This window comes from Lemur catta, chromosome 19, assembly GCF_020740605.2.
Source record: "Lemur catta isolate mLemCat1 chromosome 19, mLemCat1.pri, whole genome shotgun sequence".
In the NCBI taxonomy this organism is placed as follows: Eukaryota; Metazoa; Chordata; class Mammalia; order Primates; family Lemuridae; genus Lemur; species Lemur catta.
Window position 1 is genome coordinate 19885925 of NC_059146.1, and position 27277 is coordinate 19913201.

The following is a 27277-nucleotide window of genomic DNA, read 5'->3' on the forward strand; positions in this document are numbered from 1 at the left end:
CTCTTTGGTCTTTCTGTCCTCTGGCACTTAGAGTGTCTCCGTGCCCATCTCCATCTCTGAGCCCTACCCCAAAGCCCACGGTGGGGCCTGTTGGGGCCACCATGTGCCATATTGCCAGCCTCTGGGTCCCTGAGACCCTTTAACCTGTGAGGACGTCCAGGGTCACAGGTGAGGTTCTTGGGAGCCTGGCGTCTGGCCCATCCACAAACCTGGGGATGGGCGTCCCGACCCCTGACCCCTGATCCCTCACACCCTTCCTCCAGAGCCTGACAGTTGACCACCAACGGAAACTCAACCTCTGAGCCCAGGCCGCTGGCCCCTCCCCCACCCCGGGTGACCTCACAAAGGTCATCAGCTTCACTCTGGGCCTCCAGACTCTCTGCGATGGCCCCACTGGCCCTGGCCAGAGTAGTCCTATCTGCCCTGCTGGGCCTTGTGGTCCTCAGGGTGCCCATTTGGGCCTGTCTCCTCTGCTTCACCACCTTCGCGGAGCGCCTCCGCATCTGCCAGATGTTTGCCGGGGTGGACAGCCCTGAGCTCCAGAAGTGCGAGGAGGTCTTTACGGCCGCCTTCCAGGGCCTCTCAGACATCGAAATCAGTGAGGAGACCTTCTGAACTCCACTGGGGTCCTGGGAGGGTGTTGGGGGAGGAACAGGAGAGGCCAGGAGACACTCAGTGAGGACACAGAGGGAAGCACAGAGACAGAGGAGAAAGGCTCAGAGACACTGAGCCAAGAGACCCAAGGGGGTGGGGAGAGACAGAGAGACAGGAGACAAAGAGAGGGGCAGAGACTGAGAGAGAGGAGGGTGGAGATTGGGGGGAGAGACTCAGATAGAGGAGAGTGGAGACCAGGGGGAGAAACTCAGGAGGGTGGAGACTGGGGACAGAGACTCAGAGAGGGGAGGGTGGGGCCTGGGGGGAGAGGGTCAGAGAGGGAAGGAAGTTCCCTTCAGGGACTTGGTGTGGGGGAGCTGACTCCTGCAGCCTCACCCCCGTCCCACCCCAGACTACGATGAGAGAAGCCACCTGCATGACTCCTTCACCCAGATGACCCACTCCCTGCAGGAGCTGGCCGCCGCCCGGGGTGAGTGGTTGGGGGTGGGGCCCCTGGGATGTGCGGCCTGGGAGGGTGGCGCTGGGAAGCCCAGCGAGCTGGGTCACTTGTGGTGAGGAGGGCAACCGACCCTTACAGCAACCCTCAGGGAGGACATCTTCCTCTAAGGTGGAACACACACACGTCTATTTCTTACAGTTAAAGTGGTTCCCCATTTTTGAGGTGTGAGGCTATGAGGGGGCAGGCAAATGTGGGGACAGTGGAGTAGATCATTCAGGTGACAGCTGTGAAGAAAGACGGGTATGACTGTCCTGGGGGGATAGGCCCACATGACAGCCTTGGGGTGGGTAAGACACAAGTGTGTGGCTGTGCAGAGGGACCTTAGGGCTAGGGGAACATGCATGGCCTATGGGTGGCATTAGCAGCAGTCACAGCAGGTCACCAAGGCCATGACCCCCCAACATGCCAGAGGCTGGAATTGCGGAGGGTCCAAAGGCTGGGGGGAGGCCACAGAGCACTGTTTTTTAGAATAAACTGGCCCTGCCAAGCTTTTTATCAAAGGTCACTGAGGAGGGGGATGTTCCCATCCGTCCAGGGGGAGTCTCAGGTCCACCATGGAGAAGGCTTCAGCTGTGGGTCCCCCATGGGGATCCTGAGGAGCTTGAGAGCTGGACAGGGCGGGTGCAGGATTTCAGGAAATGCCCTTTCTCCCCACATAGGCTGTCTTGTCACAGGAGGTTTTGAAAAGACCAGGAAGAAGTCCAGATCTGGGAGTGGATGACCTCTCTAGGGCCACGTGTGGGAGGGACTTGGAGGGGAGAGAGAAGGGGATGGGATGAGGGTGCAGGCCAGAGGGGAGGAGGCCTGAGTGGGGGTCAGGGTTGTGAAGGTGAAGCAGAAGGGACAAGCTGAGAGTCGGGGGCTGGAGGAACGAGCCTGGGTCTACTAGGCTGTTTGGCGAGGGGAGGAGGGAGGGCTAGAGGACAGTGCGCGAGGCCCAGCTCCACGTCTGTTGGGTCGTGGGTCATCCCTGAGATGAGGAGCCTGGGAGAAAGAGCCAGAGTGGGGGCTGATTATGAGCTAGGTTAGGACACAGTGACTTTGAGGGGTCCCGGGGACATCCAGGAGGCAGCTAGATACCCGGTTGCAGGGTTCAGCTGAAAAGTCAGGAAGACTCAAGACTCTGTCCTGAGGGCACTGGGGAGCCATGGCAGGGCTGTGAGCAGGGGAGGGGCAGAGTCAGCTCTGGGTGTAGAAGGAGCCCTCTGGGGCTGTGTGGAAAACAGACCAGAGGGAGAGTCTGGAGGCTGGGAGAAGCTGGTACAATATGTTCAGCAGATACTTATAGAATGTGCCAGGAACAACAGTGGGGACACAGCTTTGACCAAAGCTGCAAACTGCCTGCCCTCAGGTTGCTTATATTGGGGGTGGGGTAGGGGTGGAGAGACAGACAATAAACGTAACCACTAAAATACTTCAGTATGTCAGTCGGTGATCTGTGCTATGGAGCAAAACAGAGAAGGGGAAGGGACTAGGGGTATAATTTTAAATAGGTTGGTCAGAGGAGGTGGAAATGAGACAGTCCAGTTGAGCAAAGATTTGATTAAAGTGACAGTAAGAGCCATGCAGATAAGTCTGAAGAAAGAGAGTTTCAGGCCAAGGGAAGAGCCAGTGCAAAGGCCCTGAGGCCAGTGGGGCTGCAGTAGAGATGGAATCAGAGAGGTAGCAAGGGGGCCACTTCCTATAGGTCCTTGTAGACCAGTGGTTCTCAAGCCCCAGTGTAATTCAGAGTCTCCTGGGAGCCTGTTAAAATGCAGGTTATTGGGCCCTCTGTATCTGACCAGTAGGTCTGAGGTAGGGCCAGAAAATTGACATTTCTATCAAGTTCCCAGGTGATGCTGATGATGCTCATCCAGGAACACACTTTGAGAACGCTGTTGTGGGCCCATGGAACAACTTTTGTCTTTTGCTCTTGAAATGGGGAAGCTATTGGAGAATTTTACACAGAGACAGGATCTGACTTAGGATTTAACAAGATCCCTCTGGCAGCCACGTGGGGCCAGGGCAGAGGCAGGGAGACCAGACCAGTGAGAAGCCAGTCAGTGGTGGCTTGGACCCATCGCAGTGGTCCATGTGAGCCGAGGTGAGGTCTAAGCTGAGGAGTGCAGGACATGACGATTGACTGTGTGCCACACCTACCCTTGTGCTTGTAAGAGACCGCGTCTGCCAGACAGAGTTAGTCATGTTAATTATCCTCCTAAAAGATATCCTCATTCCAGCCCTGCGAGGCAGAGTTTTATAACCCCACTTTCCAGATGGGGAAGTTGGGGCTCAGCTGGACAAGAAAGACAGACCCAGGAGATATTTGGAGACAGACTGGACCAGATAGATATACGTGGGTGAGGGGGATGGGAAGAATTGAGGACGACTTTCGAATCTTTCCCAGACGGAAGCCTGGAGAGATGTTGGAGCTGACTTAGGGCTGCCTCTTGGTGGTTGCAGGTGATCTATGTGTGTGTATATAAACCATGGAGTGGATGGTGTGGTATAGACAGGAGGGTGGTACACCGCGTGCAACGATTAGGTGTGGAGGCTCTGGGTTCGAATGTAGCAATGTGACCTTGGACCACTTCCTTAATCTCTCCATGCCTCAGTTTCCCCATCTCAAGTTTGGAGATGGTAGCTCATCATGTGCCAGGCACCATTCTAAGCACTCACAGACAGTATCTTATGCAGTCATTAAATGGTGCCATGAAATACTTTGGGATGAGGATGTTCTTATGGTGCATGACATTTCATCCTCCCACCCTTCCTATGAGGCAGACACAGCTATCATCCCTGTTTTATGAATGAAGAAACTGAGGATCAGGAAAGTTAAGTCACTTGGCCAAGGTCACATAGGGAGGAGGGCTTGCGATTGAGACCTCAGATTTGAGACAAGTGTGCTCAAGATGGAAGGGCCAAGACTCAAGCCCAGATGATCTGAGCCAGAGTCAGAGTCAGAGCTCCTAAGGGTAGGCAGCTGTTTTGGGAAGACTTTAAACTGCAGTCCCCAGTCCCCAGGCCACAGACTGGTACCCGTCAGTAGCCTGTTAGGAACCAGGCCACACAGCAGGAAGTGAGTGGTGGGCGAAGCTTCATCTGTATTTACAGCCACTCCCCATCTCCACCTCATGTCAGATCAGCAGTGGCATTAGATTCTCATCGGAGCGTGAACCCTACTGTAAACTGCATATGCCAGGGATCTAGGTTGCTCGCTTCTTACGAGAATCTAATGCCTGATGACCCGAGGTGGAGCTGAGGTGGTGATGCTAGCGCTGGGGAGCAGCTTCTAATACAGATTATCATTAGTAGAGAGGTCTGACTGCACAATAAATGTAATGCACTTGAGTCATCCCCAAACCACCCCCAACCCCTTGGAAAAACTGTCTTCCATGAAACTAGTCCCTGGTGCCAAAAAGTTTAGGGACCGCTGCTTTACAACATCCACTCACTCCCCCTGTGGTCTACTTGATATAACCCACACCCCTTGGCCTGTTTGGAACATTGCTAGATATATAAACCCACCCTGATGCCATGGCTCACTTGTAACAAAGTACCATAGTGGCTTAAACAACAGAAATTTAATTTTTCACAACTCTGGAGGCTGGGAGTTCAAGATCAAGGTTTCATTGTCAGCAAGGCTGGTTTCTTTACAGGCCTGTCTCACGCTCATCCTCCCTGTGAGTCATTTGGTTTGGCCCATAGATATTCCATGGATGACGCCTCCGACATCCTGGCCTCTCATTTGAGCACCCTACTCTGACCACATCCTCTTGACCATCCTGCCATCTCAAGACCACACTCCTACTCTGTGGTCAAGAGGAGACCTCTAAGTCTTTGACCCCTCATTTTGAACCCACTTCTTGGCTTTAGTGCTCCTTCTTTCCAAGTATATGCCCAATGATGATCGTTTCAGCCACTCTCTTGCCAATATCCTCAGTTCCCTCCCTTTTTGTATGGCTTTAAATCACACAGTAACCCTTCCCCACTCCCTGCAATGGCTTAAGCAAATGAGAAGTTTATTTCTCCCATATAAAATACATCTTAAGGTAGGCACTTAAAGCTAGTATGACAGCTCTGTTTTCTTGGGGACCTAAGCTCCTTCCAGCTTTCTGGTCTACCACCCTACGGTGGAGCCCTTGTCCTAATGGACTTGTATGGCTGCTAGAGCTCCAGCCATCAAAACCAAGTTTCAGGCAGCAGGATGGAGAAGGGAGAAGGAATCAATAAGATGATACCACCTCCCTTTTAAGGCTACTCCCTGTAACTCACATATGACACTTCCACTTCCATCTTTGTGGCCATAATCGGTCACATGACCACAACTAATTCCAAGGAGGGCTGAGAAATTAAGTCTTTTAGCTGGGGAGGGGGGGGACATTCCCAGATGAAATGCAATGTTTTGTTACTGAAGAGAAAATATAAATATTTGGAGGCAACTGACAATCCCTAATACAGAGATTATTTTGTAACAAAGTACCATAGTGGCTTAAACAACAGAAATTCATTTTTTCACAATTCTGGAGGCTAGAAGTTCAAGATCAAGGTTTTTGTTATCAGCAAGGCTGGTTTCTTTACAGGCCCGTCTCCTTGGCTTGTAGGTGCTATCTTCTCCCTGTGTCTTCACACATCCCTCTGTGTATGTCTGTGTCCTAATTTCCTTTTCTTACAAGGACACCAGTCACACTGGATTAGGGTCCACTCTAATGACTTCATTTTTAACTTAATCACCTCTTTAAGAGCCCTACCTCCAAGTACATTCTAAGTAACTTTCTAAGGTACTGGAGGTTAGGTCTTCAACGTACGAATTTGGGAGTGTGGGACACAATTTAGCCCATAACACCCTACCACATTTCTGATTCCCAAAACCACCACGAAATCAATCCAGCCATCCACTTTCTCTTTTTTCACTGGAAAAGGCCACAAAACCTTACAGGTTGGAGGCTGTGACAATGGTCACAATCCAAACACTCGCAAAGGTAGAGAACATCAAAGAGTGAAAGAGGAGTAGAACGGAGTGGAGGCTGGGACTGTGGAGCAATGGCTGATGACAGCAGTGCCCTGTGTAAAGGGAGTGGCTGCTACTAAGCTCCAGCTAACTGCTGCCTGATGGAAATTCAATCTCTGTGTTACAGCCCTTCCAGTTTTGTTTTGTTTTTTTTTTTTTAAGAGATGCCAAACATTTTATGTGACTTTCTCCAATTTTGTATGTTGGCAACTGGTTCTTTAAAAAAAAAAATACAAACAAAACAAAAAATACTTTCCAGGCCAAATTTAACACCTCCAGAGGATGGATTTAGGCCACAGGCCACCATTGTGGTCTCCAGTTCCAGTTGAATCTTGGAATTCATTCTACACATATTTATTGAGCACTTTCTAAGACTTGGGGCCCTCTTCTGGATTCTAAGATCACAGCACTAAAGAAGGGACATGTTTATTTACTTAAGAGACAGAAGTATATGGTCACCATATATATAAATATATGTAATTACAATGTGGTGAGAGCTATGAATGATGTGAATGGGACAATGTGATTAGGTTAGAGTTGTGGTGATGGAAAGCCATTGAGGACGTGACACTTGCGGGTGTAAGACATGAGGATGATTAGGAATAGGGAGAAAGATGTGCTAGAAACAGAAGCCAGCATGTGCAAAGGCCCTGAGGTGCTAGGGAATGTGGTTCTTTTCATATTAAGGGAAATGAAAGGCGAACAGTAGGGATGGAACAGAGAGAGATGAGAAGTAGACCTAATCACATAGGACCTAACAGGCCTTAGTGAGGAATTTCACCTGTGTCCTACCTTCTTCCCCCAACAAGATAAATGCAGATGATGCAGAAGAGAGTTTCCATCCTGGAGAGATTCAGGAGGCAGAAGAGACTTGGGGACTTCTCAGTATTCACAGTAGACAGGGTGGGAGGAGATGAAGAGAACAGAGGATGTGGTAATAGGAGAGACACAGGTGTGGAGAGGGGCTGGGGAAGGGACACAGACACCGTGACAGCGCGTCTGTCAGCGCGTCCTGAGGAGCTAGGCCAGGCCTAGGGGAAGGGCCTTTACTACAAAGGTGCTCCTCCACCCCCCAGGGTCCTTTAAAGTTGCCTTCCCTGTTGCCGCAGAGAAAATAAGGAAGGTCATTGTACAGCTTAAGGAAGGTAAAATAGACTCCGTGGCCCTTCCCCATCCCTGCCCCCAGATACACGCACAGTTAGGAAACCCTCACTCCTTAGATCCCCTATCCGCTCCCTTTAGTCCAATCTCCTGGCCCAGTCTCCGAGCTGCAGCCCTCGGTGGGTGACTCTTGCCTGCCTGGACCACTCTGGATCTGGCCCCCGGTCCTTCCATGAAAGGTTTCTTCTCCAGCTGGGACCCTTCTTGGGATGTTCCGGACCCAGACTAGACCAGGCGTCTTTCTGGCTCTCCGTGTCTGGCCTTGGGCAGTCTGTGAAATGTTTCCCCTTCAACTGGGTTCTCCTAGAGGGCTACTTCTATCCTGGCCACACCTCTTCCCCAACTGGGCCTCCTTCTCCGTGGATTACACCTGGACTGGCCCCTCCCTCCTCAGGGCATGCTGCAGACCTGTGTGTCTCCTCCCACTGCCCACTTAGATGGCCCTCCCGCACGCCTGTGACTGACCTCTTAGTGGGATGCCACAGGCCTGCCCGCCCCCAGGTGCAATGCTGCAAGCCTTGCTGTGGCCCCCCTGGAAGGATGCATCCAGGCCCAGTGACATCCTTTAGCGGAGCTAGAGATAGAGTCCCTCCCGCGACTTCCAGGCTAGTAACTCTTCCTCTCTCTCTGCAGTCCAGGCCTGCATCCCTCCCTGCGGTAAGGACTTAATCCAAAACTCAGAATTGCGGTGGAAGGGAGGCAGTCGGGGCCAAAACTTCAAGTGGGAGAGCATGGGTGGGCTTCAAATATGAAAGAGGCCAATAAGAGCCCTGGAGAAACCTCACAGCAGGTGGGTCTGAAAGCCTAACCTAAGCAAACCAATGGGAACCGTAGAGAGGAAGAGGAGTGACAGCAGGCGGAAGCGGGGAAGGCGGGGTATGGAACCCAGGGAGGCTCAAGGTAGCTAAACGGCCCGGGGCTGGGGAAGGCAGGTGGAGCCCAGACTTAGAGTTCCCGCCCGACAGGACTCCAGGAGGTCTCCCGGCGTTTCCGCTGCCGCGGGTGCTACTCTACGGTCTGCGACCTCCCGCTGGACTGCCCAGGTGAGGGGGCGGGGCCTCGGAGTTGTGCGGGACCTGATCAACCCGAGAGGTGAGGAAGGGGCGTGGCCTGGGGACCCAGCCAGGCGTGGGAGGGCCCGAGGGAGAGTGACCCAGCTCGGTCTGCAGTTCAGGACGTGACGGTGACTCGGGGTGACCAGGCCATGTTTTCTTGCGTCGTAAACTTCCAGCTGCCAGAGAAAGAGATCACCTATTCCTGGAAATTCGCAGGAGGAGGTGTGAGTCGGGGCGGGAATTGTTTAGTCGGGCGGGTTATGCATCGCTAGAAGATGGGGAGTCAGGATGCTGGGGGTGGGAGTCCAGTGTAGGCACGTGCAAGGACAGGGACCCGGGATTTAGGGGAGAGGTCGAGGACCAGAATGCAGGACCAGACTCGGTTTAAGAAGTGAGGGTTAGGGGTGCGCTCAGGGAGGTAGAGCGAGTAAAGGGCTCAGGGTGCGGGGTCACGATTAGGAGGCGGGGCTATGGTTGAAAGATTGGCAAATAAAGGCTGAGGGGTGGGTCCAGGGCCCAAGAAGGCGTGGCCGGGGCGGGGCTTGTAAGTTACTGTTTGGTCCTCGGGAGCCGAGAGCTCCTAGGACTCGGGCTGGGGACAGGGCTCGTTCCTCCGGCCGCTTCAGCCCGAGCGTCCCGCAGCTCCGGACTCAGGACTTGTCCTACTTCCGAGAGGTGCCGCAGGCCCATGGCTACCTGGCGCGGATCCGGCCGGCGCGGCCCAACCACCGCGGGACCTTCTCCTGCGTGATCAAGCACGACCAGCGCCCCCTGGCGCGGCTCTACTTCTTCCTTAACGGTGCTGCAGGGTGGGCTGCGTAGGGGCGGGGCCGCGCGGGGGACGCGGCTCGTGCCCGTCTGACGTGCGCGCCCCCTCAGTGACGGGCCCGCCCCCGCGCCGGGAGACCGAGCTCCAGCTCAAGTTCCGGGAAGTGCTGCGCTGGGCGCCGCGGGACGCGGAGATGATCGAGCCCTGGAGGCCGAGCTTGGGCGAGCTGCTGGCCAGGCCCAAGGCTCTGACGCTGAGCAACTTGTTCCTGCTCGCGGCTGTTGCAGCTCTCGCGTCAGCGTCTGCGACCCTGTTAGTGTGGTGAGCCCCTGGGACTCCAGAGTCCCACCATCCAGCTCCCCGCTTCTGCAGACCTGGATGTCTGGCTCCCACCTCCCTTCTTTCTCACATCCAAGAGTCCGGGCTCCCATCCCTCTTTTCCTTCCTACCCAGGAGTCCAGGCCCCCAGCCCCTCCTCCCTCAGACCCAGGAGTATAGACCCCCAGACCCTTTTCCTTCATATCCAAGAGTCCAGGCCCCCAGCCCCTCCTCCCTCATATCCAAGAGTCCAAGCCCTATCCACCTTTGGGACTCAGATGTCCAGTCTTCCAGGACCTAGATTTCTGGTCACCAATCCCTCCTCCAACACACATGCCTCCTTGTTTCCCCAGGATGTTCTTTCGATGGTACTTCAGCGGTAACTAACAAAGGTATCTCTTCCTTATCCTACTTCCATTCCTAAAATAAAGAATATTTCAACTTTTGATTCTTTCGTCTTTGAAGGTGGTTCCTATTAACTCAGGTAGGAGGAGGTGCAGCATACCCCAGACATGCCCAGGTGAATATCGCCCCCATAATGACAGTAATAGGCATTGCTGTCACAGTGCAAGGCTCTGTTAGGTGGAAGCCTAGACCCCTCTTCAGACTTTTGACAGTCTTCTTGACATTTCCCCTTCCAGAAGACATCCCCAAATAGAGTCCTTGATGTTGTCCTCAAAGCTTCTTTCTCTCCAAGACTTTCCTCCCACCAGAAAAGGCACTACCATGCACCTAGCAGTTCAAACCAGAAACCTATTTAATATCTAATTTAATTTCTCCTCCATTTCCAATTCATTTCCATCTCCATATTTCAGCCTTTTATTTTCTAAATGTCTGGGTCTCTGGAACAGCTTGTCTGCCAACCTCCTTGCTCTACTGAAGCCCATTCTGCGCACAGCAGCGGGAGTAATATGTTAAAGTATGTCAGATCAGGTCACTCCTCTGCTCAGACTCATTCAGTGGCTCCCTACTGCCATTGGGTCAAAGCTTCCACAGCTCGTAGATTCTGGCCCTTGCTGATCTCACTAGCCTTGTCCCCTCCCACTCTCCCCTTTGATCTTTCTACCTTGCAGTTTCTCTGGCCTTTCCTCCTTCCTTGTACTCATTATGATTCGTCTCACCCTCTCCAGGATCTTGGTACATGCTGTTTCCCGCCTAGAATAATGTTTTTTCTCTCTCTCTTTTTTTGTCTCGTTAACTCAATTGTGATTTTCCCAGAGTGGCCATTATATGTATTAACCCAGTTAATCCCTATGACAGCTCTGTAAGGCTGGCACTGTATCTGCTGACTCCACCTCACCCCATCCCCCTTTGCTACTGTCCAGCCCCAGTGGCCTCCTGTTTTGGTCCTTTGAACATGCAAAGATCAGTCCCATTTCTAGGCCTTTGCATGTGCTGTGCTTCATATTTAAAAATGCCTTTCCTCTAAACATCACGAACCCACCTCCCTCTCATTGCAGATCCCAGCTCTGGTGTCACCTCTGACTACCCCTCCCCCTGTGACTATTTGACATCCCCCAATTTTAGCTTGTGCCTAAGACTCAATGGGACCTAATATTAACTCATTTTTTATTGGGTTTTATTTTCCCTACCTAAAAAGGAAGCTCCTTCTGAACATGTCTTCATTCTTCACTGATAATATTCCCCTTTATGGATTCATTCATTCAGCGATTATTTGTTGAGCTCCTACTGTATGTCATGTAGAGACAGCAGTGAAGAAATAAGAAGAGACAAAAAATCCATACAATATCATCATGGAGCTTAGATTATAGTAGACAGTTAAGGAAAACTATACACTCAACACTTCTGACACAAATGTGTGGATGTTTTTCCTCTATACCAACCAATTCTCCATCTCTCTGGAGTGTGCTGTACTTTAATTCATTTCTGAAATCAACCACCCAGAATTAGTGTCAAACTCCACAGGTTTTAAGCGCTCAGGCCCACAAGACTGCCTTGACTTCAGGTGCCAGTTGCCAATCGGGGGTTCCCACAACCTGCACCCATGCCCCGCTAGCTCAATCATTTGCTGGAATAGCTCACATAACTCAGGGAAACGTTTACTTAACATTTACAGATTTATTATAAGAGACATTATAAAGGAAACAGATTAATAGCCAAATGAAGAGGTAAATAGGGAGAGGTCTGGAAAAGTCCCACATGCATGGGTTTCTGTCGCTGTAGAGTTAGGGTGCACCACCCTTCTGGCACGTGGATGGCTTCACCAACCTGGAAGAGTGCTCTGAACCCCATAGTTTAGGGAGTTCTATGGAGGCTTCCTCATGTGGGCCTGACTATTAATAATTATTAACTCAATCTCCAGCCCCTCTCTCCTCCCTGAGGGGGTGGGGCTCAAAGTTCCTAATAGTCTAGTCTTGGGCTCCATGCAAGAGCCCACCAAGAGTCACGCTCAGTAGAACAAAAGACATGCCTATCACCCAGGAAATTCCAAGGGATTTAGGAACCCTGTTTAAGATGCTTCTGTCACCCGCATCACTTGGCAAATTCTAAGGGTTTTAGGAGCTCTATGTCCAGAACTGAGGGCAGACTCCAAATAAGCTGCTTATGTCACAGACAATAAGCAAGAAAATGAAGTAAAATGTGTATCAAGTCATGTGATAATACATGTGATGGAGAAGATAAAGCAGAAAAATGGAATGGGGGAGAGGAGATAGCAATGAGGTCTTTGGAGAAGACCTCACTGAGAAGGTGACATTTGAATAAAGACTTAAAAGGGGATGAGGGTGTGAGCCATATGCACATTTGTGTTAAGAGTGTTCCAGGCAAAAAAAAAAAATTTTTTTAATCAAAAGCCCTGAGGCAGGAGTGCCAGGCATGTGGGAGGCATAGCCAGGAGGCCCGTGTAGCTGGAGCAAAGCCTAGGAAGTGAGTGCACAGTGAAGTCAGAGAACTCGGGGACCAGATCATGCAGGATGTTGGCCACTGTAAGGCCTGCAGACTTACATCTACGAGGTGAGAGTCATGGGTGGTTTTTGAATGAAGGAAGGTCATGATTTGATTTTCATGGCTACTATGTGAATAACAGACTGGGCAAGGGTGGAAGCAGGTGTCACTGTGAGGTGCTGCAGTGACCCAGGCAAGAGACACAGGTTGCGGGTAGGGTGGTGAGGAGCAGTGGCTCTAGATCTGTCCTGAAGTTGAGACTAGTGGGGTGTGCTGATGGATTGGAATGTTGGGTGTGACAGAAACAGAGAGTCGAGGGTACCGGCAGCAACACTGTGCAGTAGAACCCTCTCCCCTAATGGAGATGTTCTAGATCTGCATTGTGTGGGATGACAGCACCAGCCACATATGGTGATGAAGGACGTGAAAGGTGTCCAGTGCAACTAAGGAACTGAATTTATAATCTTAGGTAGCTTTAGTTAGTTTAAAGTTAAATAGCCCCTGCTCCATGATAACAAAAATCACAGAGGCATATGTCTGGGTTTTCTCACCTGCAGATCACTCTTTGTGTTTGCTTGATTAAGAGCTCCTTGAAGGCAGGAGCTGGCTCTTCCTTGTTTCTATACTTGCAAACCTGGCAAAGTGTGTGGAATTCAGTAGGTACTTGGTAAATGTTCTTGTGAATTGAATCAAAGAAAGAATGAATGGTTCCATGTGGCTACTGTGGGGCCAGTACAGCTCTAGCATTTTTGTCCTGAACAGCTGGGAGGATGCAGTTCTGTTGACTGAGATAAGGAGACTGTTGGAGGAGCAGGTTTTGTGGGGATTAGCAGGAAGGAAGGGAAGGAGAAGTGAGGAGTTGGGTGCCTATTAGATCTCCAAGTGGAAATATCCTGGAGGAGGTTGGATATACAAGCCTGGAATTTAGGGGTGAGATCTGGTCTGAAGATAAGTTTGGGAGTCTCATCTCCATGTCTGGAGCATGAATCAAGCATTCATAACACTGGATGAGCCATAACACTGGATGCACAGGGGAAACGGTTGTAGATGGATAAGAGAAGAGGTTTCTCTGATGTCAAGTAGCCACATGAAGAGGATCTATGAAAGAAAACTGAGGATAGAGGAAAGTAGCATAGCCGTGGCATTCTGAAAGCCAAGTGAAGAAGGCATTTCAAGGAGAAGTGATTGCCTGTGTCAGGTGCTGCCAAATCATGAAATAGGGGGCCTGAGATTTGGCCATTGGTTTTAACAGTGTGGATATCATTGGTGAACTTGACAACAGCAGTTTCCATGGGGGCACAACCATCTGATTGACATGAATTTAAGAGTCAATGGGAGTCAGCATCATTAGTAATTAGGGAAATGCAAGTCAAAACCACAATAAGATACCATTCCACACCCACTAGGATGGTTGTAATCAAAAAGTCAAGTAATAGGCCGGGCGCGGTGGCTCACGCCTGTAATCCTAGCACTCTGGGAGGCCGAGGCGGGTGGATCGCTCGAGGTCAGGAGTTCGAGACCAGCCTGAGCAAGAGCGAGACCCCGTCTCTACTAAAAATAGCAAGAAATTATATGGCCAACTAAAAAAAATCTATATAGAAAAAAATTAGCCGGGCATGGTGGCACATGTCTGTAGTCCCAGCTACTCGGGAGGCTGAGGCAGTAGGATCGCTTAAGCCCAGGAGTTTGAGGTTGCTGTGAGCTAGGCTGACACTACGGCACTCACTCTAGCAGGGCAACAGACTGAGAGACTCTGTCTCAAAAAAAAAAAAAAAAAGTCAAGTAATAACAAATGTATCAAGGGTATAGAGAAATTGGAGCCCACATACATTGCTGGGAAATGTAAAATGGTGCAGCCCTGTGGAAAACTGACAGTTCCTCATAAAATTAAACATAAAATTACCCTAGGACCCAGCAATTTCATTCCTAGGTATATACCTAAGAGAATTAAAAACCTATGTCCACACAAAAAACTGGTACATGGATGTACATAGTAGCATCATTCATAGCAGCCAAAAAATGGAAACATCCTAAATGTCCATCAGCTGATAAATGGATAAAATGTGATATGTCCAAGCTATGGAATATTACTTGGCAATAAAAAGGAATGAATCAAGATACATGCAACAACATGAATGAACCTTGAAAACATTATGCGACATGAAAGAAGTCAGTCACAAAAGAGCACATATTGCATGATTTCATTTATATGAACCATCCATAATAGGTAAATCTATAGAGACAGAAAGATCAGTGGCTGCCTAGGTCTTGGGGGCAGATAACAGAGTGAGGAATGAGGAGTGACTGCCAATGGGTATGAGATTCCCTTTTGGGGGTGATGAAAATGTTTCACAAGTCAGATTATGCTGATGACTACACAAATCTATAAACTTACTGAAAACCATTGAATTGTGTGCTTTAAATGGGTGAACTCTGTGGGAGGGAAATTGGAGCCAAATATACTCTCAACGAGTTTTATTAACAGAAAGAGAAATGAAACAGTAGCTCAAGGAGAAGTTGAGGTCAAGACAGGGAGTCTTAAAAATAGGAGAGTAACAGCATGTTTGGTTGCTGATGGGAACGACCTCGAAGGGAGGGCAGAATTGAGGGTGGGAAGAACTGCTGGAGTGAGGTCTTTGAGTAGAAGAGAGCACATGGGGTCTAGTGCCCAAGTGGAAGAGGCTGGTGTTGGCTCAGAGCACAGACAGTTCACCCTCAGCAATAGGATGCAGGTGGCATGTGTGAGCGCAGGTGCAAGTGAGCGGGAAGACGTGGAAATGGGGACCCTTATTGTAACCTCTATTTTCTCTGTGAGGGAGAAAGACAGCTCAGAGTGAGGCTGGGGTGGGGGTGGGGGGCAACGTTTGAGGAGAGAAGGGGTGAGTTAGGCCTCTGAGTGGATGGACCAGAACGAAAGCACCATCCACAGAGCCTGGCAGTGTCCAACAGGTAGTTGGTGCTCCATAAGTATCTGTGAATGAGTTAAATAATTTAACCCTCACAACAGCCTTGACCCATGCGATTAATAATCCCTATTTTCCAGAGAAAGAACTGAGGTTCTGAGGAAGGAGGGCGTCTTGTCCAGGTTCCAACAGCTAGCACCCTGGACTGAGCCAAGAGTCTTCAATTCTCAGTCATGCAGCCCCTTCCGTTCTCAAAAAGGTGGGAGGCTCAGAGAAAATAAATAAAATTCTTTATTATATTCTAATCACACAGTACAAATGGAGGTTCAATAAGAACAGGGAGAAAGCGGGGCCCTTTCCCCTCTGCCCCTAAAACCCACACCCTGACCAATAAATACCCCTCCCCAGAGACCCAGAAGTCCCAGCCCCAATAGTCCAGACTGAAGAATCTTGGGTCGACCCCCCCCTCACTTCACAGAGGAGGGAAACTGAGGCCCAGACAACCACCCAGCGAGTTCATGGCTCCTGGGGCCCCACAGGTCTCCTCTGGCCTCCCCTGTAAGACCCTTGAGCAAGTACCTGCGAGGCGGGACTCACACCTGGACGCGGTAGCCCCCCGCCCGCCGCCGGCAGAGCCTCCGCACGCCCACCCAGTAGAGCGTCAACATGACCACCCAGTAGCCCACGTAGGCGCCGGCCCCTGCGGCCAGGTGGTAGGCCTCGGCAGCCCGGGAGGGGCCGCTCCAATCGGCCCTGGCCTCTTGGGCCACGCTGCGAACCAGGCCCCCGAGCAGCAGCAGAGCCCAGAGGGCCAGCGGCAGCAGAGGGACATAGTTAGCGGCCAGCTTCCGCCGGCCCGACGTGCCCCAGCCGCTCTGGTTCATGGTGACCAGCGCCAGGAACTTGGCCGGCAGGAGGCCGCACATGTAGAGGGGCGCGTAGAGCGACAGCAGCACCATGCGCAGGCAGCCCCGCAGCCAGGCCGCGAAGGCCGCCTTGGCCAGCGCCACGCCCTGCACGCACAGGAGCACCCAGAGCAGCGCCCACGGGCGGCCGGCATAGAAGAGCCGCAGCACAGTGGCCGCCACGAAGAAAGGGAAGAGGCCCGAGACCACCGCCTCGTAGGTCATCCATGCATGATGCCGGTGCCACCACAGCGCGTTGTACAGCCACTCGCGGAAGTACGACTTGGACCAGCGCGTCTGCTGGCTCAGCCAGCGCAGGAAGGACGACGGCGTCTCCGAGTAGCAGCGGGACCTGGAGGTGTACCTGGACAGGTGGCAGAAATGAAGGCATCAGCGTGACTCTCCTTGGGGCCCACGCAGGATTCTGAAACCAGACATGACCACTGTGGATTGCCACTGGGGGCAAGTTTTTTAACCTCTCTGGGCCTCAGTTTTCTCATATGTAAAATGGGATCAATAATGATTGCTATCTAATAAGGACGTTGTGAGGACTGAATGAGGATTAAATCCCAAATGCTTAGGACCAGTAGATTTTACTTACCCAATATATGTCAGCTACTATTATTTTTACTATGACTAATACCATTACTATTGCCATTACTAAGATCATTGAGGTTACTGACACCTATTACTAATACTATCACTAATATATTACTAATACTACTATGTTTACTGTTATTGGCAGGCTCTACAGTGAGGAGCAAGTCAGGCGTGGCTGCTGCCTGGGATAGTCCATGTATTAGAGCTGCTCAAGGGAACCCTCGGCCCCTTCCTGTGTCAGGGCAGACATCATCATTCATCAACCCCTGCACGGTTTCCAGCCAAGGAATCCCTGGCATTACTTGACTGTGTCCAGTCTCCTTCCCCTGTGTCATCTGGCATCCTCAATGGCCAGCCTGCTTCCGACCTTGCCTGTACTCAAAACAGCTGCCCGGGGGATCCTGTTACATGTCACTTCTCTGCTTAAAACCCTCCCGTGGCTCCCTCATCTTCATCCAAAGTCCTTCCCGTATCCTATAAACCTTTCACGGGTGGACCCTCTGTTAACTCTCTGTCCTCCTCCTAACACTACCCGACTCCCAGGCTCATTGCTCCAGCCACACTGTTCCCAGCCCCCATCCCTATCCTACCCCAAGGCACTCCATTTAACGTTTTCCCTACCTCAAAACTTCCTATCCCCCTTCCTGGATTTATCTATCTCCACAGCACATTTCATTAATATACTGTATGTTCTACTTATTTATCTTATTTATTATCTATCTCCCCAATCAGTGTGAGCATGAATTTGTGTCCCTTTTGTCTACTGCTGCATCCCCAGAGCTTAAAACACTGTAGGCACTAAATGAATATCTGTCAAGTTAATGAATGCATGGGTTCCCTCGGTATATCCCAAGATCTCACTGGGTCTGGCTTTGTATTAGAAATCACTCTCCCATAAACTTCACTTGGTCTAGCTCACCCCCTCCCCCAGTCTCATTGAATGACTTCTCTTCTCCTGAAACATTTACCAGAGTTTAGATGCTCCCCTCCTCTCTCACTTGATTCTTTCTCGGTGGCTTTCTCACTAGTTAGATCCCACCCTATTTATCTCTTGCCCTTCCCACCTCACCTCACTCCTACATGGAGTGATCTGTGCTGCCTTGGCCTCCATGTCTCCACAGTGGAGCCTCACCCCTTCTCACGTTGTATCTTCTAGGTGGAATTCCCCACCTTCACCCTTGCATCATTTGGTAAAGTCCATTGGGCCACATGGTTCAATGCAAATGCCACTCCTGTCTCTTATGGTATCTTCCACTGTCTCCTAATATCTCACTTGGTAAAGTCCACTGGCTAAAAGCAAATGCCCCCTCTTCCCTTTCTAGTATCTTCCTGTCTGCTCTAATGTCTCAGTTGGTAGAGGCCATTGTCCTGTGAGTTAGTTTGGGTTTGGAAAATTTTGAACACACACAAACCTGCACGCAAACACACACACATTTCCTGGGATACTCATTGGCCTCCACACATACCCCACCACCTGGTCCCCTTAGCTTACTTGGTAGCGTAACCCATGCTGAGCATGCGGTTGGTGAGGTGCCGGTCATCCCCAAAAGTACAGTGGGTGCCCAGGAACTTCTGGTTGTACCAGGCCTCAAGAAACTGCTGCAGAAGGTTGTTCCTGTATAGGCCTGCAGGGAGGAGTAATGTGTAAAAGCATCAGTTTCTACTGTCACTAACACCATCCCCAATGCTGTCTCCAGCCCAAGCCCCATCTCCAATTCCAACCCCATCCTTAATCATTGCAGTCCCAATCTCAGCCCTATCTCCAACCACAACTCCAGCCCCAATCCTGTCCTCAACCCCATACCCATTCCAGCTTGCCTGTCACTGAGCTACGCCCACTGTGGCTGCAAACCTACCCCAACCTAACCCCCAATCCCATATCCATTCTCAGCCCCGTTCCCTACTCATCCGCATCCAAAAACCCATGTCCAACCTCAAACCTGGCCCCAATCCTGTCCTTGATTCCAAGCCCACCCCATCCCCTTCCCCGAATCCTTCCCTGGCCCCAGCCCCAATTCCCATCTGTATCCTTCCTGCAATCCCAGTCCCCACACCAAACCCAGCCCCAGCCCAAACAACACCCTCACTGCCAAACTGCATTCTTATCCCATCCCTAATTCCTGCCCCAGCCCCATCTTTGTCACCAACAACAATCACATCCTTAGCCCCCTCCAGCTCTGGCTTCCCTTCTCCATCCCTGCCCCAACCATGGCCCTCCCGAGCCCTGCCCCTGCTCACCTAGGGGGCCGCTGATGCAGGACACACAGTGGAAGTAGCTCTGACAAGCCCGCTCCACATTGAAGGCTACCCAGTACCGCAGGCTGCTTAGGAAGCTGACCCAGGAGTCCAGAGGGTTAAGGATCCGCACGTCCCCCCCGACAGCCCCTACCCGGGGGTCCTCATCCAGCACCCGCACCAGCTCCAGCAGTGCCATGGGGTCCAGCCTTGTGTCCGAGTCACAGACCTGTGAGGTGGGAAGGGCAGGGATCAGGCCAGACCCCTGCATGGGGTGGTGCTTGGGGGGGAGGGTGCCACCGGGTGGGGGGCAGCTGGGGTGCTCTGCAACCAAACTTAGCCATTTCCAATATCTAATCACATTTTACGATGAACTCTAAGACCCACACCCTTGTATAATACCCTCCTTTGGTGTGTGAGCAGAACCTGTAACTTGCTCGTAACCAATAGAATATGGCAAAAGTTATGGGCTGCAATTCCCATGATTATATGGAAATGGGGAGTGGGTTTTGCAATGTAACTAAGGTCCCAAATCTGTCGACTATAAATTAATCTAAAGGAGATTATCTCAGGTGGGCCTGACCTAATCAGGTGAACCCTTTTAAAATGGTCTAGAAGTCAGAGACTCTCTCTTGCTGGCCTGGAGGAGGCAAGCTACCATGAGTTCTATAGCTGCAAGAAAATGAATTCTGCCAACAAACACGTGAGCTTGGAAGAGGATCCCTGAGCCTTAGATAAGACCCAGTTCCAGCTGACACCTTGATTGCAGCCTGGAGATACCATGAACAGAGGACCCAGTTAATCTGTGCCTGTACTCCTGGCCCATAGAAACTATGAGATAATAAATGTGTTTTGTTTCAAGCTGCCACATGTACTGTAATTTGTTATGCAGCAATAGAAATCTAATATAATACATTAGTGAATGAATCTCTACACTGAATGGATGAATGCAAGAATGAACAATTAAATGAAGAAATGAATCTCTATATTGAATAGATAGATGGTTGAATGGATGAACAGAAGAATCTCAATATGGAAGGAAGGAAAGAAGGAGGAAAACCAATCTCTATATTTAATGGATAAATGAATAAATGAGCAAATGATCTCCATATTGGAAGGACAGAAGGATATATGAATGAATGAGTGAAGGAAAGAATTTCTGCATTGCATGAATGAAGAAAGGAAGAAAGAGCACTTAATTCTATATTGAATGGATGGATAAAGGAATAAATGAGTGGAGCAGTCTGCCTTGCATGGGTGGGCAATGAAGAAAGGAAGGCAGGAATGACTACATTGAATGGATAAATGAAGGAATAAATGAAGGAATGATCTCCATATCGGATGGACAGATGGATATATGAATGAAAGAGTGAAGGAAATAATCTTTCCATTCAATTGACGAATGCACAAAGAAAGGAAGAGATCTATTCGAATCTCTACATTGAACGACAGGCCCCAGGAAAGTGGGGTTCGGGGTGTTAGGGTCACGAGTGGGGTAAGGGCGCCTTCCGCTCACCTGCACGTAGTCCACCGAGTCGCCGAGCGCCTTGAAGGCGGTGTACATGACCTCGCGCTTGCCGCCCCAGCGCTGCGCCACGCACACGCACCGGTGCGCCCTCACCAGCGCCTCCACCGCCAGCCGCCCCGGATCCTCGGCCTCCACCTCCCGGTAGGCGCCGGCGCCCACTGCGCCCGCCGCCGCAGGTTCCCAGGGCTGGTGGTAGTTGCCGTCCCACACGTAGGTGGCGGGGTCCTCGTCGGCGAAGACCTCGCGGAACATGTCGACCATGTAGAGGTCCTCGGCGCGGTTGCCGTCCACCACCATGAGGACGCGCAGCCGCGCGCGCGGGTACAGCAGGGCGCGGGCGGACGCCAGGCACTGGCGCAGGTACGCCGGGTCCTCCTGGTACGCCGAGATGGTCAGCGCCACGCTCCGGGCAGTGGCCGCGTCCAGGGGCCCCCGCTTCGCCGCCCGCCGCGCGGCTGCCGCCACCCGCCGGTGCTCCAGGTACGCGAAGAGGCTTTGCGCCACCAGGTGCGCCGAGAGGAAGGCCCCGTAGAGACCAAAGGCCAGCAGACCATAGCGATCGGAGGCCAGCGGCACGCCGGCGGCGTAGGCCCAGGTCATGAGGCCCAGGATGAGCAGGGCGAAGGCGATGGTGAGCACCCGCCGGGCCAGGCCAGAGCAGCGGCGGGCTGCTGGGGTGGGCTTGGGCACGTCCTGCTGGCAGCCGGCAGAGAAGAGGAAGGGGCATGAGTCCTGAGGTCCTCCTCTGAGAAGATCTCTGGGTTTTTCCCCCAAGCAAAAACATCCCCTGGGCACTACAAAGTTATTTTCATGAATGAAAATAATTGGGGCAGTTATCTAGGCTTAATGTCTGATTTGATCCTTTCTAATATAACTTTTTCCACATTGTAAACATCTCTTAAATGCGTGAGGATTATACGCAGTGGAGTGTCACAGTTTAATTAGCGGGGTGTTTCTCCCTTCTTTCTTAGTGGCATAAAAATTCATCTCAGAATCAAAGGTTTCTTAATATTGAGACAGCAATAATAATATTTACTAAAAGAACAATACAAAATGGCCTGTACCAGGTGCTGCTTTAAGCCTTTTAGATGAACTAACTTATTTTAATCCTCACAACAGACCTGTGAGGTAGGTACTATTATTATCATGCCCATCTTACAGATAAGGCAACTGAGTCACACAGAGGTGCAGCAACCTGCCCAAGGTCACACCTGGAGAGAGGAGCAGTCTGGACCTGAACCCTGGTAATCTGGTCACTAAATCATAATCTTATATACTGGCTTTATTCCCCAGGAGAACCTGGGGGGACAGACGGTGTTTGCTGCCACCATATAGATGACGAAACTGAGGACAGCTTAGCCAGGAGGAGTGGCTTGTACAAGGTCAGCCACTCACAGCTGGAGGAATCTCCTCTCTGACTTCCCAGAGGCATGGCCTGGTTCTCCCCTTCTACTGCCTAGCTCTTGTGCTGGGCCAGGTGCCCAGTAAGTTTTGAGGGAAGAGCCGAGAATCAGAGGGAAAGGGTGCCTCTGTTTTCTCATCTGTAAAATGGGTATTTAGCACCTTCCACATGGCAGACACTACAACAACTCTATGAGGTAAGTACTGTTACTATCTTCCATTACAGATGAGGAAACTGAGGCCCAGAGAGGTGAATATTCTTGCCCAAGGTCACTCAGGTAGTAAGTAGAGGAATTGGGCTCAAACTCAGGCAGTCTGGCTCTTGTGTCCCCCTCTATGCTACACTTCCTCCTATGTCACCAATTCCTGCCTTGTAGGCTTGTTGTAAGTTAAATGAGTCATTAAGATGTAGATCTTCAATGTCAAATACAGATGTCACCTGCGTCTACTGAGCACCTGAAATGCAGCCAGTACAACTGGAGGAATTGAATTTCAAGTTTTGGCCAGTGCAGTGGCTCATGCCTGTAATCCTAGCACTCTGGGAGGCTTGCTTGAGCTCAGGATTTCGAGACCAGCCTGAGCAAGAGCAAGACCCCATCTCTACTAAAAATAGAAAAAATTAGCCAGGCGTGGTGGCATGCGCGTGTAGTCCCAGCTACTCAGGAGGCTGAGGCAGGAGGATTGCTTGAGCCCAGGTGTTTGAGGTTGCTGTGAGCTAAACTGATGCCACGGCACTCTACTCAGGGCAACAGAGTGAGACTCTGTCTGAAAAAAAAATTAATTTTAAGTTTTATTTAATTTTAATTAATTTAATAATTTAAATTTTTATTAATTTAACTTAAATTAATTAAATTTAAAAACTGATACTCGATGCAGTTATTAGAAAGCTTTTAAATATATTTGAGAACAAGTTGGGTCTGTGATGCTTCTTTTTCGACTGCAAATTTTACAAAATCCAAATACAGATCAAGTGTTACCAATGAAAATGTAGCATCTGAGTGATATGTGCTATAAATACACACTGGATTTTGAAACCTGAGTCCCATGAAAAGAAAGTAAAATATTTCATTAATATTTTTGTATTGATTACATATTGAAAAGATCATATATTTATGTATAGCAGGGGTAGGCATGCTCAGACCTGCTACAGCCTGCAAGCTAAGAATATTTTTTTTTACATTTTTAAGTGGTTTAAAAAAGCCAAAAGAAAAATATTTTGTGGAGTATGAAAATTATGTTACATTGAAATTTCAGGATCCTTAAATCAAGCATTATTTGCACACAACCACACTCATTTGTTTACACATTGTGGCTGATTCCCCATAACAGCATCAAAGTTGAATAGTTTCAAAAGAGACCATGTAGCCCCCAAAGCCTCAAAACTTTATTGTCGGCCAGGCGCGGTGGCTCACGCCTGTAATCCTAGCACTCTGGGAGGCCGAGGCGGGTGCATCATTTGAGCTCAGGAGTTTGAGACCAGCCTGAGCAAGAGCGAGACCCCGTCTCTACTAAAAAAAATTGACAGAAATTATCTGGGCAACTAAAAATACATAGAAAAAATTAGCCGGGCATGGTGGTGCATGCCTGTAGTCCCAGCTACTCAGGAGGCTGAGGCAGGAGGATCGCTTAAGCCCAGGAGTTTGAGGTTCCTGTGAGCTAGGCTAACGCCGTGGCACTCTAGCCTGGGCAACAGAGTGAGACTCTGTCTCAAAAAAAAAAAAAAACTTTACTGTCTGACCTTTTACAGAAAAAGAGTGCTGAGCCTGACACATTGGGTTAAATAAAATATAGTATTAAAATTAATTTCACTTTTTTTCTTACTTTTTCAAATATGGCTACTAGAAAATTTTTAGTCGTATATTGTGGTTCAAGTCATATGTCTATAGGACAGAGCTGAGATGGAGTTTTTAAATGCCCAATATTAACAATTCTTTCTTCTAGAATCCTTCTCTGTCCCTTTGCTTCACACCTGGCCCTGCCCAAGTTTCCTGGGGTGGCCCAGTTCATGTTGGGGATCACTGTGACAGGAGGAGGTCCAGAAAGTTGTGATTCCAGCAACAGGGACACACATTTAGTTCATCTAAGAGGCTTAGACACATGTATGGACACATGTGTAGACACACCCGCTCACATGTGTATTCACACATGACGAGCGACACACATTGTGACCCTGCGACCCCCACTGACAGCCACACAGGTGAACTTGCAGACACACACATACCCCTCAGCAGGAAGAAGCAACATCATGAAGAGATACCCATGTGGTAACAAACACGCAAACACCCCCGAATGTCTGGGGCAATGAGACCGACAAGAAGGATTTCAGAAGAAATAGCAGTTAACAGTTAAGATGATGCTGAACCATATGAAATTGCCATTTTTCGCCAGCCAAGAGTGGCTGAATGTCGGTGATTTCATCTGGTTCAACTTAATACTTATTGAACACATAAAACAAATCCAGACCCACGTGTCGCAGGCAAATACAGCCCTGTCTTTCTCTCTCACTAGCTCTCGGTGGCTTGCTCGCCCTCTCATTCTTTCTTTCTCTTCCCCTCCTGGGGAACACAGACATACATGAATTTACAGCAATATAAACATGTGCAGAAACACAGACATGCCATGTCTCACATACATGCACTCGGCATGGCCACTTCCACACAGAGAGGGAAGCCCGAGTACTCAGACACACGGGTATAATCACATACACATGGTTCCCCGACACACGTGGTCACACAGATGGTGGCAGTTTCCCCACATGGCCGTGTTCTCACACACACCTGTGTCATCGCAGTGGGTCCGGCTGGGCTCTCTCCTCTCCGGCTTGCTCCCCGAGTCTGTCTCTGGCCGGAGAGCTGGAGGGGGGGTCATTTGAAAACCAGCACAGGCGGGGGCGGGAGCAGGCGCTGACGTCAGGCTAAGCTGGGCCAGGGGCTCTGAGGTCACAATCAAGCTAGGCAGCTCCACCCGCTTCCCGCTATGACCCGCCCCCTGCCCCCCTCACCCAGACCAGCCTGCCTTCCCAGGCCCCCAGGCCTGCCCCCACCCCTCCAGTCTCTCCCACCCCCACCGTTCCCCCTTCTCTCCCAGCCTCTCCCCTCTTTCTCCTTCTCTTTCTCTTTCTCTCTTGCCCCTTGCCTGCCGCCTTATTTTTCTCTTCCACCTCCCTTGCATTTGGGGGGCTCCCCTCATCTCTCTCATCTCTCTCATCCTCATCCCTGTATTTCTCTCCATCCTTCTACCTCTCCAACCCTGTATTTGCTCCATCCTTCTACTTCCCCAACCCTGTATTTCTCTCCATCCTTCTACCTCCCCAACCCTGTATTTCTCTGCATCCCTCTCTCTCCACACTTCTCTTTCCTCCTCTCTCCTCCTGTTCCCTCTCCTGCCCTCCTCCCCAGCTCTCCTCACCTCCCCCTTCTCACCTTCCCCAGTCACCCCCACATTGCCCCTCCCCACAGCCTTGCCCCTCCTGTCCCCAGAATCAGTCTCTGGGTTGGGTCCCCAAGGGATGACGTGTCTCAGCAACTGGCAGATGGAATAAAATGCACACACGTGCTTGCTGTGGGTGTGCCTGTGTGCACTGGCTTGAGGCACAGCTGCCTGAAACCAGAGCTGTGAGTGAATGTCTGTCCCTTAGATGCCTAATCGACATGTGTGCGTGTGTGTCTGCATGTGTGTGCATATGCGTGCACACCAGAGTCTGGGGCGGAGGGCTGGGGCACTGACATTCATGTCCTCAGGGACTCAGGTGGACTTAGAGAGATGTTGGTCAGCTGCCCCCAGGGAGCCACACGGGCTCTGTCAGAGGTCTGACCCACCACAGAAACTTAGAGTAAGGATGGAAAAGAGATCTTGGAGCCAGGGCATCTGATCCCCCAGCCCTGGGGGATTTATCAGTGATAAATGCCATTGTTTCCATGCCTTTCTTTCCATGATTAAAAAAAAAAACCTAAAAAACTCTCTGTATCTAATTCTATCTTTCTCTCAGCTCCTCTTGCTATGAACTGGTAATGTCTAACCTCTCACCTGGGTAGCTGTTTCTCCCTGTGTCTGCAACTGATTATCTTTGTACATTCCCATCTCCTCTCTCTTGGTCTCTGTCCCTCTCTGAGTCCTTGTCATTTTATCTCTGCCTCCCCAACTCTGCTGGTCTGTCCATCTGTCGGTCTGGGTCTCATCTCTCTGTATTCCTGTCTGTTTATACCTGTCTCTTGCTCCTCTTTGTCTCCCTCTCTCTCTCCCTCTCTTTCCTTCTCTCTCTTTCTCTCCATCCATTTATACCTGCTTCTTTCTGGGTTGGTGTCCATCTCTCTAAATTTCTCTGTCTCCCTGACTGGTGACTTCCTCGTCCTGTGACTCTCTCTCTCTGAGTGTCTCTAATGTCTCTCCTGCCTTTCTCATTTTTTCTCTCTCTGTCTCTGTCTCTGTCTCTGTCCTCCTTCTACCTCTCTACATCCCTACCGATCTCCTCCTGAGACTTCAACTGTGTGCATCAACCCCCCCCCCCCTTCAATCAGTATTTCTCTCTGACTGTTTTTCTGTCTCTAAGTTTTCCTTTCTTTCTGCTGCCCCGTCTCTTCCAGCCTGTCCTGGAGTCTCCTCTGCGGGACACCAAGTCCTCACACCCTGGGGTTCCCCGGGGAGGCCGGCTTGGGGGCAGCGCCAGGTTAAGCCCTTGCCCAGCCCGGCTGGAGGGAGAGAAGGAGCGTCCCCCGCCAGGGCGCCCCGCCCAGCAGCCAGGGCGTGCCGGGCGGTGCCTGACGCTGCTGCCGGGCGCCTGGGGCGCCTGGTGTCTGGCTGTGTCAGGATGAGGGATCCTCCGACCATCTGATGATCCGAGGTTAGCCCAGAGCAGAAGGGGAGGGTGATCCCTCTACTTGGTGGGAGGGGGCAGCCCAGGCTCCGCCTAGAAGCCTGGCAAGTGGTTGCCCAGCCCCCACCCCGCCCTGCCCGGGTGGAGCAACTGTATAAAACCAGAGGTTTCTAAAACTAGAGTGTGGATGAGGAAGAAGAAACCAGGACTTTAAACCCCCAATGGTTCCCTCTTCCAGGACCCAGGAGTCCAGGCCCCCAGCCCCTCCTCCCTCGGACCCAGAGGTCCAGGCCCCCAGCCCCTCCTCCCTCATACCCATATGTCCAGTCTCCCAGAATTTCTTTTTTTTTTTTTCTTTTTCTTGGTATTATTATTAACGTCTAGTGTTGAAATCCCAGAATTTCTTGCAGGGAGAGATGACCAAGGCTGGGAGCAGCCAAGACAAGAACTTAAAGACAAGGAGAGATAGAGCAGGTCGTCCCATAGGAGGCAGGGACTGGCAATGGGGGCACAAGCAGAGACCTCCAGCACCCCCACTAGCAGTCCCCTCTCCCAGACCCCTCCACTCCAATGGCAGCTGA

The 27277-nt window shown here is 50.7% G+C and overlaps 2 protein-coding genes across 4 annotated transcripts; one reads left to right on the top strand and one right to left on the bottom strand.

Annotated features, from left to right (window-relative positions):
* Nucleotides 1-200: 200 nt before the first annotated feature.
* Nucleotides 201-9853, top strand: SPACA6 (sperm acrosome associated 6). Of its 3 annotated transcripts, XM_045532611.1 has the most exons (9): nucleotides 201-598; nucleotides 1007-1084; nucleotides 7181-7249; nucleotides 7899-7922; nucleotides 8231-8308; nucleotides 8435-8544; nucleotides 8963-9119; nucleotides 9200-9410; nucleotides 9761-9853. In XM_045532611.1, exons 1-9 carry the CDS (start codon nucleotides 385-387, stop codon nucleotides 9792-9794), a joined length of 975 nt encoding a protein of 324 aa, XP_045388567.1. In that variant the 5' UTR covers nucleotides 201-384; the 3' UTR covers nucleotides 9795-9853. The 3 variants fall into 3 exon arrangements, with proteins under 3 accessions (XP_045388567.1, XP_045388565.1, XP_045388566.1); XM_045532609.1 differs by lacking the exons at nucleotides 7181-7249; nucleotides 7899-7922; XM_045532610.1 differs by lacking the exons at nucleotides 7181-7249; nucleotides 7899-7922 and having other exon boundaries at nucleotides 9200-9401.
* Nucleotides 9854-15487: 5634 nt separating this feature from the next.
* Nucleotides 15488-24720, bottom strand: HAS1 (hyaluronan synthase 1). The gene is made up of 5 exons (XM_045532612.1): nucleotides 24661-24720; nucleotides 20471-21175; nucleotides 18958-19183; nucleotides 18212-18344; nucleotides 15488-16483 (listed from the first exon to the last, which is right to left on the bottom strand). Exons 1-5 carry the CDS (start codon nucleotides 24667-24669, stop codon nucleotides 15808-15810), a joined length of 1749 nt encoding a protein of 582 aa, XP_045388568.1. The 5' UTR covers nucleotides 24670-24720; the 3' UTR covers nucleotides 15488-15807.
* Nucleotides 24721-27277: the final 2557 nt, after the last annotated feature.

Excerpts from the sequence above, each read along its gene's own strand:
- SPACA6 (XM_045532611.1), top strand. The coding sequence starts at position 385 with ATGGCCCCACTGGCCCTGGCCAGAGTAGTCCTATCTGCCCTGCTGGGC. Across the intron at positions 7,923-8,230 it reads GGCCTGCATCCCTCCCTGCG|GACTCCAGGAGGTCTCCCGG; the intron begins GTAAGGACTTAA and ends CCCGCCCGACAG. Across the intron at positions 9,120-9,199 it reads GCTCTACTTCTTCCTTAACG|TGACGGGCCCGCCCCCGCGC; the intron begins GTGCTGCAGGGT and ends GCGCCCCCTCAG.
- HAS1 (XM_045532612.1), bottom strand. Across the intron at positions 18,345-18,957 it reads CTGCATCAGCGGCCCCCTAG|GCCTATACAGGAACAACCTT; the intron begins GTGAGCAGGGGC and ends TCCTCCCTGCAG. Across the intron at positions 16,484-18,211 it reads AGCATGGGTTACGCTACCAA|GTACACCTCCAGGTCCCGCT; the intron begins GTAAGCTAAGGG and ends CCACCTGTCCAG.